Below are 16,887 nucleotides of genomic sequence, written 5' to 3'. Positions count from 1 at the left end.
ACAGCTGGTCTCTGAGAGGGAACATTCCCCTTTAGGGTATTGGATGCAGCTCTCCATCAGAGGGGTGAGTATTAGCCAGGCAGCTGGGGTAGCGGAGCTGGGCATGTGTCTCAGGATGCTGCTGTGCAGAGCGGGGCTATCTCAGCAATGCTGAGGACCTCAGCAGGCCATTGGCAGCCTGAGAAACGTGGTCATCCTGCTTTCCCAAGGACAGATTCACAAGAAATGAAATTTCTCAGACCTTGGTCTTTGCTGTGTATCATAGTGAACATTCTCACAGTTGCACACAGTAGATGGCAACATTTATCACGTCCAGAGAGGTTTAAAAAAAAATTGCATGTACCAACCATCCTTGGGAATAGTTCGTAAAAGTCAAGTTGGCAGAAGTTCGGTGCTGGGAATGTTCCCTGTTTCCTGGTCTTTAATTACACAGTGTCAACGGCTGCAGCCTGCTTGCTCTTGAGCAGAGCGAGCACTTTCCCTTGACCGCATGCACGCAGGAGCCAGCTGTTCAGTTCTCCTTGAGCTCCAGGACACTTGCTGCTACATTAAGCATTTGGGACCACTGTTTCTCAGACTGTGGATGCATTTTATACTGATTATTAATTCCTGAAATCAAGGCTTTTTTTTAACACAAAGTGATTAATGATGCAGGAATTATGACCCTGTGGTGCCAACAGCTAGTCTTACCAGCATTGGATTAACTGATTAAAAGAGAAGTTACTTTTTCTTTCAGGCATATGACATCATTCTCAATATTAAAACAACTAAGTACAAATGTGAAGAACCTAATGTAAAATTCACAGCAAGAGCTAAAGGGATTAAATTTCATATTTATATTCAAATCTTCACCTGCTGTTGGTCACTGACAGGTCTCTCTCTGTCCAGCCTCAGGATGGAGTAGAGTGAACACCCCTGGCCCTCTGTCCCTTGTCCGGGGCTTGTTTGCAGCATGAGGGCCTTCTGGGCTGCTCTCAGAGCCACCCTTCCTTCTCCAAAGAGCCCTGGGCATCCTGGGATGTGCCTCACCCCGGCGCAGCAGCCTCGCTTCCTGGCTGTCCTGGCGGGTGCAGAAATTTCCAGGACAAGCACTTTGCCAGACAAGGCCTGTGCCTCAGAACCATGGACACCTGACTTTTTTATTTTTAATAAAGTTTTTTTCTTGAGCTTACATAGCGTTGATGTGTTAGTTGGACCCTGCAACTGTACAGCTTTACCTATGAGACATGCTGCTCTTAATGCCAAAGGAACCAGAGCCTGTGACTGAGATTCATCTTATCTTTTGTGAGTGTTTATTATGGCTGTTGTTTCTGTCACTCTGAAGAGAGCACATACAGGAGATAAAAAAGTGTCCAGAGGGACTCTGAGTGAAAGGACTTTCTCCACCCCTGTCCTACCTACTGGAGTTTCCCCGGGTCAGTAGCTCCCGAGTCCCTCCAGAGTGCATAACCGAACCTGGTTTTGTAAGCCTTTGGGCTGATACCTCTATATTTGTAATTTATTAAATATGTGTCCCATTAATTCTTTCACCTGCCCATATTCATTCTTGGGAAGCTCTCAGTGACAATTATGGAGACCACAGCACAGAGTCCTCCTGGACAAGTTCATGTGGCATAGTCTTGGCCAGAGAGCAAAGGACTTGTGCTTGTAAATGAATCTAACTTCTATCAGATATTTTCAGGGCCATTTTCAATGGCCCATTCTCTTTAACCACGCGGGGGGTGGGGGGGGCTGGGGGTTAGTAAAGAATCTTAAAACTTACCTGACTGTAACAATGAAGGTAAGAATGACAAATGGCTTACTTATAAAAATATTGTTGGACACTCAGATGTATCATTTCTGACTTGTGTCACGGAAAAGGCTTTGTCTAGGGACTCCAGCTGGTGGAGGAGGTGCTGTGACTAATACCACATGAGCCTCCCTCTGCTATGTCTCAAATAGGAGCTACACCTGCTATAGCCGGAATTCCCTGCCTCTGTCAAATAGCCTAAATAAATAGGTGAAGGCCGTTGCCTTTGGTGACTGGTTTTTTGTGGGTCAACCCATACTAGCAGGTGAGTATATGCCCCCACTTGAAATTCAACCTATCTCCAAAGGCCAGTGGCTCTGATGCAACCACAGGGTAGATGGTGGTTTCGCTCTTCACGGAGCTGTGATTTCACCTGATAGACATGTCTTAGAAACTTTTCCAGGCAAGAAAATGGTTGTGAAAAATAACCAGCATTGCATCATGAATATCTTGGTACAATGTTACTTTATCCATAAACTTCTTTTTCACTTTCTATTAGTAACATTAACTAGAAGGCCAACTCTGAATCTGTTATTAAGTTTGACTTTATAGCACACTGAGCACCCTATGTAAAGCCTTGCTCAAGAGAGGTGAGCAGCAGGGTGGCACCTGTGGCTCAAAGGGGTAGGGTGCTGGCCCCATATACGGGAGGTGATAAGTTCAAACCCAACCAAACAACAACAACAACAAAAAAACTACAAAAAAGAGGTGAGCATCAAAGGCTGAAATGCCCCTGGATGGAGGAGAAGGAGAGAATGGTGCCATTTTATCTTTCTCTTTGTGAGAAAACAAACCATCTGATCTCTGCGAAGAGGCTGAAAAGTTGGGTTTTCATGTCGAAACTGACCAATGTTTAATCATTGCACAAGCTAAAAAGTTGCATAGCTGGGCCCGTAGCACAAAAGAGTCACAAAGCTCTAAATGAGCCAGATTCTACCTTGACTTGATGTGGGTCATCTTTTTTGTTAATCAGAAATGTAGCCCAGCAAGGGGTACTACCAGGAGAAAGGCAGAGAGCAGTTAACTTGTAGGTGTTCTTTCTGGATGGCTCATTGTAGTTACTTTCCTTGATATGGAAGATGATAATTAGCTTCACAAGGATTAGATGGCTTCTCTAAGGCAAAGTTTTAAAAAAGAAAAAAAAAAAATCTCAACAAGTATAAGATCAGAATTTGAATATTCCTGGCTTGGTCTGCCTGGCCTTGGAGGGGACTTCTTGCACAGCAGGGCCTTGGCTGTCCCTGAGCTGCTCCTCTGTAAAGTGGGGACGTAACGGTATCCAATACTGATGTGAAGTATAAATAAGGTCATATAGGCAAGTAATTTAGTACACCCTCAGCCCATAGGAAACAGCTTATATTAGTGACAGTCACTACTGAGGTTTTTTGCATACATGTTAAAGTCTTCTAGGAGAATCATGCCCACTGTGGCTCATTCGAGGCCTGTTGATAGGGACCTCACTGCTGGGCACAACTGGCCGACGCTGGCCTGGCTTCCTGCCGTGTCACAGCCGGGGACTGGGTGACTATGGTGACAAGTACCAGATGAGTTCACTCGGGGTTCTCAAGCTCCCTCTGGCCACTCTCAGCCCAAAGCAATTCCAGAGCTCATTCCACGATAATTAATATTATTCTGGTTAAAAAGAACCCTACATTGCCTACTTGGCCCAAAATGTGCATGAAGACATTAAGGCTTAATTTTATTCAATCTGGTATCTGCTAATACCAAAAAGTACCTTCTTCCAGAAAAACCAAACTTGCAAAAGGACTGTAACATTCTGATTCTAATGTTGTTGGCAGTCACACGCATAGGCTAAGAACAACGCAAGCTAATACCATATGCAACTTGGGATTCATAGAAAGCTATTGGTTACCTATATAAGTCATTACAAAAGTTTTGAGACAGACTGTGGTGTGGTTCATTATTTCATTTCCAGGAAACACAGTCGACAGCATCCCTTCTGATGCACCCATGCAAGTTTCAGCTTGCTCAGCTGCTGGGGGATGCGAGGAGGGCTGCGTTTGTTTCTGTCTGTGCAGGTTTTACATTTGTTGAGTTTTGTGAATCTCAAAACTTTTGTAACAAACCAGCTATAAGACTGTGTTAAATGGTTTTCTGCTTTCCCTTTAGTGGAAATTAGATGACTATTCCAAAAAGTGGATCAGAATTATTACTGGTAGTGGGCGGCACCCATAGCTCAGTGGGCAGGGCGCCAACCACATACATCGGGGCTGGCAGGTTGGAACCTGGTTCCAGGCCTGCTAAAACAACAATGACAACTGCAACAAAAAAAAACAGCTGGGTGTTGTGGAGGGCGCCTGTAGTCCCAGCTACTTGAGAGGCTGAGGCAAGAGAATCTCTTGAGCCCAAGACTTTGAGGTTGCTGTGAGCTGTGACACCACGGCACTCTACCCAGGGTGGCAGCTTGAGACTCTGTCTCAAAAAAAAAAATTATTACTGTTATTTTATGTTTGACATACTCTTGATTCAAAAAGTAGTGATTTTCAATTTAAAATCCAAAGATGAAAATACCAAAGAAATCTACCATACATATACACAATTTTTCAGCAAATTCTACATGCAGATGTGTATTTCTAAGAAGATGGTTGTGATACCTCTTCTCACTCAATTGCTGTTACATAATTTTTAGATACTTTTGATGTCACATTTTTAAAAACTTCTGCATTTGTTACAGCTTCATACATTTTATGAGCATCTCTTTGAGTATAGTGGTAATTTATTATTTGGATGTTTGGAAAGAACGCGTAAGATTCGTAGATGCTTCCCCATCCGCTGAGTTTCTCAAATATTAACTGAATTCTGTTCTTACTGTCTTCTAGTCCAGAGTTATTAAAGTAAACTTTGGAATTCAAGGTGAGAAAAATCAAACTGCGCTAGATGCTAACAAATAGGCCTTTCTGCTTCATCAACAAGTGTACTACATCTACAATAACATTATAATTTCTCAATTAAATGATGGGTAACTATAGAGTTTTCAATAATTAATTTGTTCATATTAAAGAATTTCTCTTCTCTAATCCAACTTTATTTAAATCTAAATATATATTCAAAATATCTTAAATTCCTCCCCCATATGTTTAGCCATTTTTGTGTAGGATTAGTGGATTAACTAGATGGTTTTATTTTATTTTATTTATTTCATTTTTTTAGAGAAAGGGTATCACTCTGTCTCCCTGGCGAGAGTACAGTGACATCATCACAGCTTACTGTAACCTCATACTCCTGGGCTCAAGCAGTCCTCCCACTTCAGCCTCCCTGAGCAGCTGGGACTATAGGTGCACCCCACTAATTGAAAACAAACAAACAAACATTTTTTACAGAGATGAGATCTCAGTATGTTGCTCAGGCTGGTCTTGAACCCCCTAGCTTCAAGTGATCCTACTTCCTTGGCCTCCCAAAGTGCTGGCCTTATATCCATGAGCCACTGTGCCCAGACACTAGATGGTTTCAGCAGCGTGACTGAGGAGTGAAGGCTGACAGGTGGGCAGGACCCCAGTGCAGGGTCCCTGGTGTACTCGCTGTACCAGGCAGAGCAGGTTTACAAAGTGTAGGAGGCAGAGGACTCTGTCTGAGCATGTGGGCCTCTTTCTTCCTGGAGCAGAACTTATTCCAGCTGCTTCATGAATGTCCCAAGTGAGACTGCCCTGAGAGCCTGGGGTGCTTTTAGTGCTGTCTGACTGGATGGCATGTCCCCACGTGGCATTTATTATCAAGGTCCTACACAAGACTCAGCATGTGTGGTTCACTTGGGAAAACCTTTCTAATGTAACGCCCTTGCCAAAACGTGCAAACATGGAAATCATGGCTTTGCAATATGGCTTCAAAGGGCTGGGCAGGTTGTAGAGAATATAAAATCTTTAAAGTTAGGTATCAGCACATTAGTAGTAAAAACCCATTCTTCATTTAGTGCACATGTGCACGCTTAAGATGAGCCTAGGGTTGTGCTGAAATGTGCGGGTGTGGCAGGCTCCTTTCCCCCAGATGCTCAAAGTGCTGACAGGGTAGGGCAGCCACAAGAGAAACCAGAAGGGGCAGTGGTCACCTGCTGAGAGGCAGGGAGATGGTGCTGGTAATTCCATCTCAGAGGACCACAACAAAGCCTCCGTGGACAGGTTTAGCATTTAACCTTTGTCTTTAATTATTAAACATCAAAGGCCCCCACCCCACCCCCAGAGGCCGCGCTTGTCATATGTATGGCTCTTGGCAACTGTAAGTCAAAGTATGACTGCCTTGTGTTTGTAAAAGTCCCCAAGCTTTTATTCCCTCCTAGCTCAATAGCTGGCACAGGAGAGACAGCACATATGTGGATGAGTGTATATGTCGTCATATCGGTATCCCCACGACAGTCTGGCTAGCCCACCTCAGAGCTCTGGATGCTTGAAGTCACAGAGAGTCCTGGCAGGCCTGGCTCTGGGGGCTCCCGTGGCCTCCCACGTTTCCTCACCTCTTCTCCTGAGGCCCAGAACACCTCTGCTGCAGGTTCCCACAGTGCCAGCCCCAGCCTGTGAATGCAGCTACCCAGTAGCCAGGGTCAGCCTTCCTCCTGATGGAACAGGCCGTTCGTCTCAGCCCCAGGAGGAGACCCCAGTAACAGGGACCCCCTGGTTCTCTCCCTCTAACTGCAGCCTCCCACCTGCCCGGCATCCCCTGCCAGAGACACCTGGGAAACAGCCCCAGCACCACCTTGATGCCAGATCCTTTCTTCCAACCTAAAGAATGCTCTGAAATCAGGTGACAGGGCCTGATTCAGTGTTCCCACAGGTGTCGGAAAACCAGCAGCTGTTCAGTGCCCTCAAGGCCTTGCTGGAGGACTTCCGCTCCGAGCTGCGGGAGGACGAGCGTGCCCGGCTGCGGCTGCAGCAGCAATACGCCAGCGACAGGGCGGCCTGGGACGTGGAGTGGGCCATGCTCAAGTGCCGCCTGGAACAGGTACTACCCCACCAGCATCCCCACCCTGACCGTGGGAGAGGTGGGGAGGGGCACAGTTAGGGTCAGAGCCACAGCTCCTGGAAGGAGAGCAGCGGCGGGGTGCCTCTGCACAAAGTGCCCTCTCCCCAAGGCCCCTCATTTCCCTGGTTCTCCATCTCCCAAGTAGGAGACGCAGCCTCTGCTGAGCAGCATTTTAAAAGCAGCGCTCATTTTTCCATTTTGCGTTAAACAAGGTTGTACATAGCCCCATCAGAGGTTATCCAGCACAAAGCTGTCCTCAGACGGAGCTGACGTCATTCTAGATGGCAACATAGCAAAAGCAGACTGGCTCAGCCATCTCAGGAAAAGGCACACACGTGCTTTCCTTTAGATTTTCTGAAATATTGAAAAGAACTTGTAGACCTTGTCTGCATGCCCAAGAAGTCTAATCAATTTTAGTCTCCATATGTATACCGGAGGAAGCAGCCCCACAGAAGCAGTTCATTTCAGGTCACAGAGCCATTTAGTGCCAGGGCAGGAAGAGAACCCACGTCTGCTGGCTCCTCTGAGGTCTCACACCACAGCCAGAGGAGTCATCAGACATAACAAGAACCCTCTGTTCCTGCATGTGCATTCCTTAGAAATCCTTAAAAGTAAGGTGACTTCCTGTGCAGTGTTTGCTGCTCAGATCATCTCTCAAAGTTTCTCTGGCCCCTTGATCATGAGGAGGGAGGGAAGGCCTGCATATGTTTGATAATCTACTTTCTAGGCTCTATTTTCAGGCCAACCATAAAGTAATTAAAATCTTATAGGATCTGGCCAGGATATGAAAGAAAAATGTTGCCCAGAAAGGAGACCTCTTTCTTTTTTTTTTTTTTAAGACAGTCTCACTTTGTCACCAATGGTACAGTGCTGTGTCATCACAGCTCACAGCAACCTCAAACTCTTGGGCTTACGTGATTCTCTTGCCTCAGCCTCCCGTGTAGCTGGGATTACAAGTGTCTGCCACAAAGCCCGGCTATTTTGTTGCAGTTGTCATTGTTGTTTTCTAGCTGCCCCCGGCTGGGTTTGAACCCACCAACTTTGGTATATGTGGCTGGCACTGAGCCAGGAGACCTCTTTCAAATGGACTTTACAAAGCCTTGCCAAAAGAAAGCAGCTCTCCAGGCCGGGCATCGTGGCTCACACCTGTAATCCTAACACTCTGGGAGGCCGAAGCAGGAGGATCCCTTGAGCTCAAGAGTTCAAGACCAGCCTGAGCAAGAGCAAGACCCCTGTCTCTACTAAAAATAGGGGGGAAATAGCCGGGTATCATGACAGGCACCCATAGTCTCAGGTCCTTGGGAGGCTGAGGCAGGAGGATCACTTAAGCCCAAGAGACCAAAGTTGCTGTGAGCTAGGCTGATGCCATGGTGCTCTAACCTGGTACAACAGAGTGAGATTCTGTTTCAAAAAATAAGAAGAAAAGAAAAGAAAATAGCTCAGGTTCTCCTGCTCTGCCAACTGGTCCCAGCAAGCAGTGGTGTGAAACCAGCAGCCCAGGGACACCAGGCCCATCAATGACGGAGCAGCTGACCCAGTCTCAGGTCCTGCCCACTGTGGGACGTGCACTGTGCTTGTGTAGTCCTCAGCCCTCATGGTCAGCAGTGGAAGGGAAGTGAGTAAGGACACTCTGATGAGCCTTTAAACCTATTTTAAAATACCCGTATGAAAGGGGACCTAAATATTTTCAAATGCGTAACTGTAACTAGAGAAGGGAGGCATAGTCTTTGATGCAAGCCGGTTTTAAAACATTTCATCTTTGTTTTAGAGGAACATAGTATCTACCCATACATTGTTTGCTACAAATGAAACCTCAAGGAGAGTCACTAAGTATCAACAAATAAAGCTAGGATTTCAAACCTAGAACCTGGTAGTGATAAGTAAAGAGTTCATCGTTTGCCCAGAAGTTTCTTAAACATTTATGCCCAGGCATTTTAACACATGTGGGCTGATGTAGTCCCTGTAACAGCCCCATCTTTCCCTCTTCTACTTCAATGAAAAACAGTTTAATTCTGCTAAAAGTTAAGCATCCTCCCTCAGTGGAGCCCATATTGTGTCACTTCCCAAGTCTGTGATTCTTTCAGCAGACTGCTAAGTCAGACCCTGTTCTAAATACTGAGGATCTGGCCACAAATGCGAAGTCCTTGAAGGGACTCTCAGTACAGTGGAGACCCACGCAAGGCCTGGCATTTATAGGAGTATGGAGAGGGCCTCTAGCCTTGTACCCAGGGCTGCTGGGGTAGGAGTGTGCAGGGCACACACATCAGCTTGAGGGCTCAAGGAGAACTGACTGTGAAAGTCCTGCTGAGAATGAGTCTCCGAGGATGGATAGGAGTCAGCTGGCAAACATGGGACTGTTACAGGTAGACCAGGGTCAGCCCCACATGCATTGCTTCCTGGGCTGCCAATTCTGGGTGGGCCAGGCATGATGGTTCATGCTTGTCATTCTAGCACTCTGGGAAGCCAAGGTGGTTGCATTGCTTGAACTCAGGAATTTAAGACCAGCCTGAGCAAGAGGGAACCCCATTTCTACTAAAAATAGAAAAACTAACCAGGTGTGAGCACGTGTAGTCTCAGCTGCTCAGGAGGCTGAGGCAGGAAGACCCCTGGAGCCCAAGAGACTGAGATTACTGTGAGCTAAGTGGATGCCACAGCACTCTACCCAAGAAGACAGAGTGAGACTGTCTCAAAACAAAAGAAAAAGAAATTTCTGAGCAGAAGACGAACTCTTTACCTACCACATGGGAGGGAAAAAAAAGGAAGATTCAGAAAAAAGAAACAGCGTGAAGAAAGGAGGCAGGTGTGAGGGGAAAGAGGAGTGTTGACAGAATTGGTACTTGGATCCTGATTTGTTCATGCAAGTCTAGATTCCCTTTTTGAAAAGAATGTTATTCTGGCTTCAAGGCAGGGAACAGATTAGGAACCATTAGAATTAAATGGATGATCTTGGGGTCTGTAGATGGAAATCAGGAGACCACGGAACTAGAACAGGAAAAAGGTGTGTCTTTATGTTTGCTAACCTTTCATTAAAATGTAGCACCCAATTCTGGGTGGGCCAGGCGTGATGGTTCATGCTTGTAATTCTCGCACTCCGGGAGGCCAAGGTGGGCGCATTGCTTGAACAGTTACAAACGTTGGCCACAAGCCCAAAAGAAATCGTAGATTTTTTTTATTTCCCATTCTAATCATGGGGCTATCCCAAAATGAGCATGGAGGAGACCTTTGGGTACATGTAGGAAGGTGCAGGACCCCTGGACTGCAGAGAGAAGGTGGAGGTGAGAGGCTGCAGCAGTGCAGTGAGAAGGGGCGGCGCTGATATGAAGCAGCAGCAGTGAAAATGGAGGGGACACAGCCGAAAAGCCGTAGACTGGCAGGACCTGGTGGCCAGTCAGTGAGCTGCGTGGAGTGGCTCTCAGGTCTGTAATCCGGAGCCTCGGTGATGGTGCCATCACCAAGACAGGGACACAGGGATGGAGCCAGTGGGACAGAGAGGGTTGGAGTTGAGGCATCTGTCATCATAGGCACTGGGCTGAAGATGTACATACCTGCGTGGGAATGAGGAGGTGGGGGACAAGGTGCAATCTCCAGGACTGCATAGCATGAGAGGAACTCCAAGAAGGAACTTGAAATATCCATTTTCAAATTAGTAGAGGAAGAGGAGGTTGGGAAGGAGCAGCCAGAGAAATTAATGAAAATCTAGAAGCAAATGTCTCAGAAGCCAAGGGGGATATGATAGAATTCCATGTGGAGTTCAACATTACCAGCTTTGGAGAAGCTAAGGCAGATAAGGGATGAAAAGTTTTGTTGAACTTGGCAACTAGGAAGTCACTGGAAAACTTGATAAGAACAATTTTCACTGGGGTGTGGGCTGAGCAGGCCGCTGTGCTGAGTGGCAGAAGTAAGTTAGATGGTGAAGAGAGTGCCACAGGGTCACCAGAAGCCTCTGCATTGTTTCCGGATGTCAGGTGAGACCTGCCTGTGCAGGGTCATCAGTGGCCCAGCATCCCTGAGTAGGCAGCAGAACCGGGTGAGGCCTGGCTGTGCAGGGTCATGGACGGCACAGTGTCCCTGAGTAGGCAGCAGAACCGGGTGAGGCCTGGCTGTGCGGGGTCATGGACGGCACAGCGTCCCTGAGTAGGCAGAGGGACGGGGTGAGGCCTGGCTGTGCGGGGTCATGGACGGCACAGCGTCCCTGAGTAGGCAGAGGGACGGGGTGAGGCCTGGCTGTGCAGGGTCATGGACGGCACAGTGTCCCTGAGTAGGCAGAGGGACGGGGTGAGGCCTGGCTGTGCGGGGTCATGGACGGCACAGCGTCCCTGAGTAGGCAGAGGGACGGGGTGAGGCCTGGCTGTGCGGGGTCATGGACGGCACAGCGTCCCTGAGTAGGCAGAGGGACGGGGTGAGGCCTGGCTGTGCAGGGTCATGGACGGCACAGTGTCCCTGAGTAGGCAGAGGGACGGGGTGAGGCCTGGCTGTGCGGGGTCATGGACGGCACAGCGTCCCTGAGTAGGCAGAGGGACGGGGTGAGGCCTGGCTGTGCGGGGTCATGGACGGCACAGCGTCCCTGAGTAGGCAGAGGGACGGGGTGAGGCCTGGCTGTGCAGGGTCATGGACGGCACAGTGTCCCTGAGTAGGCAGCAGAACCGGGTGAGGCCTGGCTGTGCGGGGTCATGGACGGCACAGCGTCCCTGAGTAGGCAGAGGGACGGGGTGAGGCCTGGCTGTGCGGGGTCATGGACGGCACAGCGTCCCTGAGTAGGCAGAGGGACGGGGTGAGGCCTGGCTGTGCGGGGTCATGGACGGCACAGCGTCCCTGAGTAGGCAGAGGGACGGGGTGAGGCCTGGCTGTGCGGGGTCATGGACGGCACAGCGTCCCTGAGTAGGCAGAGGGACGGGGTGAGGCCTGGCTGTGCAGGGTCATGGACGGCACAGTGTCCCTGAGTAGGCAGCAGAACCGGGTGAGGCCTGGCTGTGCGGGGTCATGGACGGCACAGCGTCCCTGAGTAGGCAGAGGGACGGGGTGAGGCCTGGCTGTGCGGGGTCATGGACGGCACAGCGTCCCTGAGTAGGCAGAGGGACGGGGTGAGGCCTGGCTGTGCGGGGTCATGGACGGCACAGTGGCCCTGAGTAGGCAGAGGGACGGGGTGAGGCCTGGCTGTGCGGGGTCATGGACGGCACAGCGTCCCCGAGTAGGCAGAGGGACGGGGTGAGGCCTGGCTGTGCGGGGTCATGGACGGCACAGCGTCCCCGAGTAGGCAGAGGGACGGGGTGAGGCCTGGCTGTGCGGGGTCATGGACGGCACAGCGTCCCCGAGTAGGCAGAGGGACGGGGTGAGGCCTGGCTGTGCGGGGTCATGGACGGCACAGCGTCCCCGAGTAGGCAGAGGGACGGGGTGAGGCCTGGCTGTGCGGGGTCATGGACGGCACAGCGTCCCCGAGTAGGCAGAGGGACGGGGTGAGGCCTGGCTGTGCGGGGTCATGGACGGCACAGCGTCCCCGAGTAGGCAGAGGGACGGGGTGAGGCCTGGCTGTGCAGGGTCATGGACGGCACAGTGGCCCTGAGTAGGCAGCAGGCCTGGGCTCCAAGTCTGCAGAGCGGGGACTCTGACAGGGAGACCTGAGGAGCTCGTGGGGAGGAGAAGTCTGCCTTCATGTCTTAATGAAGTAGGAAAGCAGAGGCCATGTGCTGCCAGGGCAGGGGTCAGCTATGGAAGGAACTGTAAAGAGAGGCGGCCTCGGGATGCATCTGCAGGTGGATGGGTGCACCTGTGAGACTCTCAGCACCCCAGTTTTCATTCTGACTTACGTGGCTTGCCAGGAGCTGCTTGAAATTGAAATTTTTGTAATTGTAATGGTTTCCTTAGGTTTTACGACAAATAATACATATTTAATCAAAGACTACCTTGAAATCATATTAGACTTCGCAGGCTGGGAATATACAATAGTATGCTCCCAATTCTTCTTCCTCTCCTATGTGCTGTTGCTGCCATGTTTACTTCTACACACGTACTCTGTGAACACACAGTACGTGGTGACCTTTTTTTTGGAAACAGAGTCTCACTCTGGCTAGAGTACCGTGGCATCATAGCTCACAATAACCTCAAACTCTTGGGCTCAGTGATCCTCTTGCATCAGCCTCCGGAGTAGCTGGGACTACAGATGCCACCACAATTCCTGCCTAGTTTTTCTTTTTTTTAGTAAAGATGGGGGTCACTCTTGCACAGACTGTTCTTGAACTCTTGAGCTCAAGCAACCCTCCTGCCTAAGGCTCGCAGAGTGCTGGAATTACAGGCGTGAGCCACTACACCTGGCCACAGCAACCATTTTTCTTTAGATAGTGATATTTAAAAGCCATTAAAAATAGGAAAAAATTAGTTTTATGTTTATTTATGTCATTTCCATTGTTCATTATCTGTGCAGACCAAAGTATCCGTTGGTATCATATTCCTCATGACTTACTTCTCTATCATTTCTTTATTTTTTTCTCTGTCATTTCTTAAACTGTGGGTCTGCTGGCAATGATTTTCTTTTTCAGTTATTTTTGTTGAAAAGTATTTTTCCTTCATTTTTTGACATATTGTTGCTGGATATAGAATTCCTTCGAGGTGGACAGCTTTCTTCGAGCTCCTTAGCTGTCACTCCCCATCATCTTCTCACTTGCATGGTTTCTGATGGGAAGTCTCCCCATAATCCTCACCTTTGCACCTGTCTATGTAATATGACATTGTCTCTTGTCTGCCTTTAAAGTTTTCCCTTTGGTTTTCACCACCTTGAATATATGAGGGATACGATTTTTGTTTGTCATATTTAACCTCCTGGATGTTTAACAAGTATTTATGGAAAACCATTAGGTTCCGTTATGGTGCCATCCCCAGATTCCACACATGGGCTAAGAATATAGGAACAGGTGTGGTGCCTGCCCTGAAGGAATTGCTGTATTCTGTACAGGCAAGAGACAGGGTGACTTAGACCAGGAAAGTCTGAGCTGAGAAGCCAGCATGGGCTACGTGGACTTGTTACTTAATATTTGGTGTGACTGTCTGTGTCAAATATTCTTAATTAGGACTTTAAAATGAAATTTGTTATGGCCAGGTGTGGTCACTCAAGCCTATAATCCTAACACTCTTGGGAGGCTGAGTCAGGAAGATCTCTTAACCTGAGTCGTTTGAGACCAGCCTGAGCTAGACTGAGACCCCATCTCTACTAAAAATAGAAAAACTATCTGGATGTTTTGGTGGCACCTGTCATTCCAGCTTCTTGGGAGGCTAAGGCAAGAGGTCTCAAACTCAAGACCAAGAGTTTGAGATTACTATGAGCTATGATGCCACCCAAGGCAGTCTACCCTGGGCGACAGAGTGATACTCTGTCTCAAAAAGAAAATTTCATTTCTTCCATGGGATTGACCAAATATTGGTTTAAATGTGGGATCATAGGTAATTGTGCTGAGATTTTCTTCATCCTCCAATGCCAGAGTGGTCAGGGAGGGAGTTCCTAAGTCTTTTCTCCTTGGCAGCTGGAAGAGAAGGCTGAGAACAACTTGGGAGACCTAAGCTCTCCATCGGAGAGCAAAGGAGCCTTGAAGAAGGAGAGGGAGGTGCACCAGCAGCTCCTGGCGGACAGTCACAGCCTGGTCATGGACCTGCGCTGGCAGATCCATCACAGCGAGAAGAACTGGAACCGGGAAAAGGTGGAACTTCTTGACCGTCTGGACAGAGATCGGCAGGAGTGGGCGCGGCAGAAGAAGGAGCTCTTGTGGAGGGTAGAGCAGGTAGGGACACCCAGGCCTGGGGGTGCAGACTACCAACTGGGCCAGGACAGCAAGAGTGCCTAGAAACAAGAGAAATCAGGCTGCCGCGTGGGCCTTGCTGCGTCAGGAGGTGCCAGGGGCTTCCAGAGAAGAGGGAGAAACCTGCGTGTTGGAGAGCCAGGTGCCTGCCCCTCCGTGGCACAGACCTTGTCATTGCAGAGCTCGTAGGTAACTTTTCCTGGGTGTAAGTGCTCGTGGGGAAGGGAGTAGCTTTTGAAAGTAATTTAAAGACTAAACTTAAAAGAGGAGGTAATTTCATATCTTTTCCAGTGATTTCTGCCAACAAGCAAAGTACCTTTTAAGTTTGCCACCAAAGATGTGGTCACAGCGACTGCTCCAGCTTGAATGGAATTGTTGTCATTAGTAAAGAAACTGCTGGATCAAGTTGGAGATTGGCTGGCCATTGTACCTGCTGTGGCCGTGCTGAGCTGTGTGATTAGATAGGAGTGTAGTCAGGGGAGGTGGCTCATTGTCTTCAGCTAAACAAATGATTTAAAGACTGAGATGAGTGTGAGGTGAGGGGGAAGCTGTTTTTCTACTGCCCAGGTCACCCTACCCGGCACTGCATCCAACCGAGACAGTTCACGTAGTCGCAGTAGCTCCTGAGGGATGCACAGATTAAATTGACCAACAATTGGAGCTCTTCCAGCCTGGATTTTTATACACCATACATCTTACTTCTTTCAGCCTGTCATACTTTATAAACTCATGAGGCCTCAAGGAAATGTATTAATCAGTAAGAAACTGAGTTCAGGGGCGGCGCCTGTGGCTCAAGGAGTAGGGCGCTGGTCCCATATGCCGTAAGTGGCGGGTTCAAACCCAGCCCCGGCCAAAAACCACAAAAAGAAAGAAACTGAGTTCAGGAAAAATAACCTTATTGCTCTACTTTAGATACTGCCTGCACTTCTGTGGGAGCCTTTTGAAAAATGTGTTCTGTTATCCACGGATGTGGCACCTGTGTTATGCAGGTACAGTGGCAAAGGTGCGTTTAAGTAAAATGGGTAGGGAGGGAGGGAGAACAAACTGCTGCAAGGAAGCAGGAGCCTTTGGCTTGGAAACTGCTGAGAAGGAAGTACATTGCAGATAGAAAGGGGCTGAAGGTCTTCCCAGGTTTGATCACTCACATAGATGAGTCACATCGCTGACCTCTGATACGGCTTCATTTCAGAATTGCCCAAATCTTACCAAGAGGAACGTTGGCCATTTCCTGTTTGGCTTGGAAATGCAGCCCTCACGAGGAGTCATCTTTATTAAATCTCCTGTGGGTCTGTGCTCCTTTGAAAGGGTCAGTTGTTAGGTGGAAATTTTCAGGATAGAAGCAGCATGGATTCTTATGAAAAGGGTCAGGAATTCATCATATTCAACTTTAGTTAACCAGAGTCACAGTAACTCCGGGAAACGTGTTCCCGGGCTTCTTTCGTGGCCTTGGCTTTAGAATCACTCCCTTTGAACGTCCCTCCTGGATCCCACGAGGCCATCCTGACCCCTGCCACGGACCTTCCAGGGCCCGTTTTGCCTGTCAGAGCTACAGTGGCTTGCTGGTCTTGTCACAGCTTCGTCTGTTTTGAAAGTCACACCATGGGTATAAGTTAAGCAAGTTTTTTAGGTTCTTATTTTACTTTTGGGAATGAGAAATTTCTAGTAAAGAAAATATTAGTAAGATACATCTGGTGATACTCAACTTTTAAAGAAGTGACTTAAAGATCACCTCGTGTTACGACTGTATGTTGGAAAGGTAAAAGTGGTTAGGAGCTGAACTCCAGTTCCAAATGGTCAGTATTGAGACCTTGCTGCCAAGCGGACAGCCCTAGAACCTCAGTTCTCAGAGTGGACATCGCTGAGCGTGCTGGCTCTGAAACACTCGAGTTTTAGGCGTTTGTCTGCTCCTGAAATCTGTGTGGTGAGTGATTTCATTGCTGTTTTTAGATGAGGACTGGTCACCAATGAACTGATGCTTCAGATGTACAATTGTGGCTTGCAAAAATAAGTCTGGCCTTTCCCCCAAAATATTCAACATTTTTAAAAGAAGACTTAATAAATCTTGGTGCCCAATCCTGAGAATTAGGTAAAGCAGTTATAAGCCTTCTCTAGAATATCTGACAAGAGGGAATTGGCTCCAGTGTTCCTGGTTGTGTGTAGATTTTGTTTGTTTCTCCCTTATCGAGTTGTCCATCCATTTAACTGTCAGCTACACATTCCCTAGATGCACAGGAGGTGTCACTGAGCCTTCTTCACAGGGTGTCCTGTCCACATGTGACAACTTGGTAAGCCACAGGACCTTGACTGTGAGAACCTGACACAGATGGTGAGGGAAGTAACACT

The 16,887-nt window shown here is 48.3% G+C and overlaps 1 protein-coding gene across 9 annotated transcripts in view; it reads left to right on the top strand.

Moving 5' to 3' along the window:
- Positions 1-16,887, top strand: part of MTCL1 (microtubule crosslinking factor 1) — a 134,461-nt gene that overhangs the window by 100,698 nt on the left and 16,876 nt on the right. For 8 of the 9 annotated variants that reach the window (XM_053571764.1, XM_053571760.1, XM_053571759.1 and 5 more), the window contains 2 exons: positions 6,572-6,739; positions 14,272-14,526. In XM_053571764.1, coding sequence (XP_053427739.1) covers positions 6,572-6,739; positions 14,272-14,526 — 423 coding nt within the window. The remainder of the gene's footprint in view (positions 1-6,571; positions 6,740-14,271; positions 14,527-16,887) is intronic. The other variant, XM_053571763.1, reaches the window with a different exon arrangement.

The sequence above is a fragment of the Nycticebus coucang genome, chromosome 19, assembly GCF_027406575.1.
Source record: "Nycticebus coucang isolate mNycCou1 chromosome 19, mNycCou1.pri, whole genome shotgun sequence".
In the NCBI taxonomy this organism is placed as follows: domain Eukaryota; kingdom Metazoa; phylum Chordata; class Mammalia; order Primates; family Lorisidae; genus Nycticebus; species Nycticebus coucang.
The sequence above is the reverse complement of the archived record's forward strand: the minus strand, read 5'-3'. Positions and strand labels throughout refer to the sequence as shown.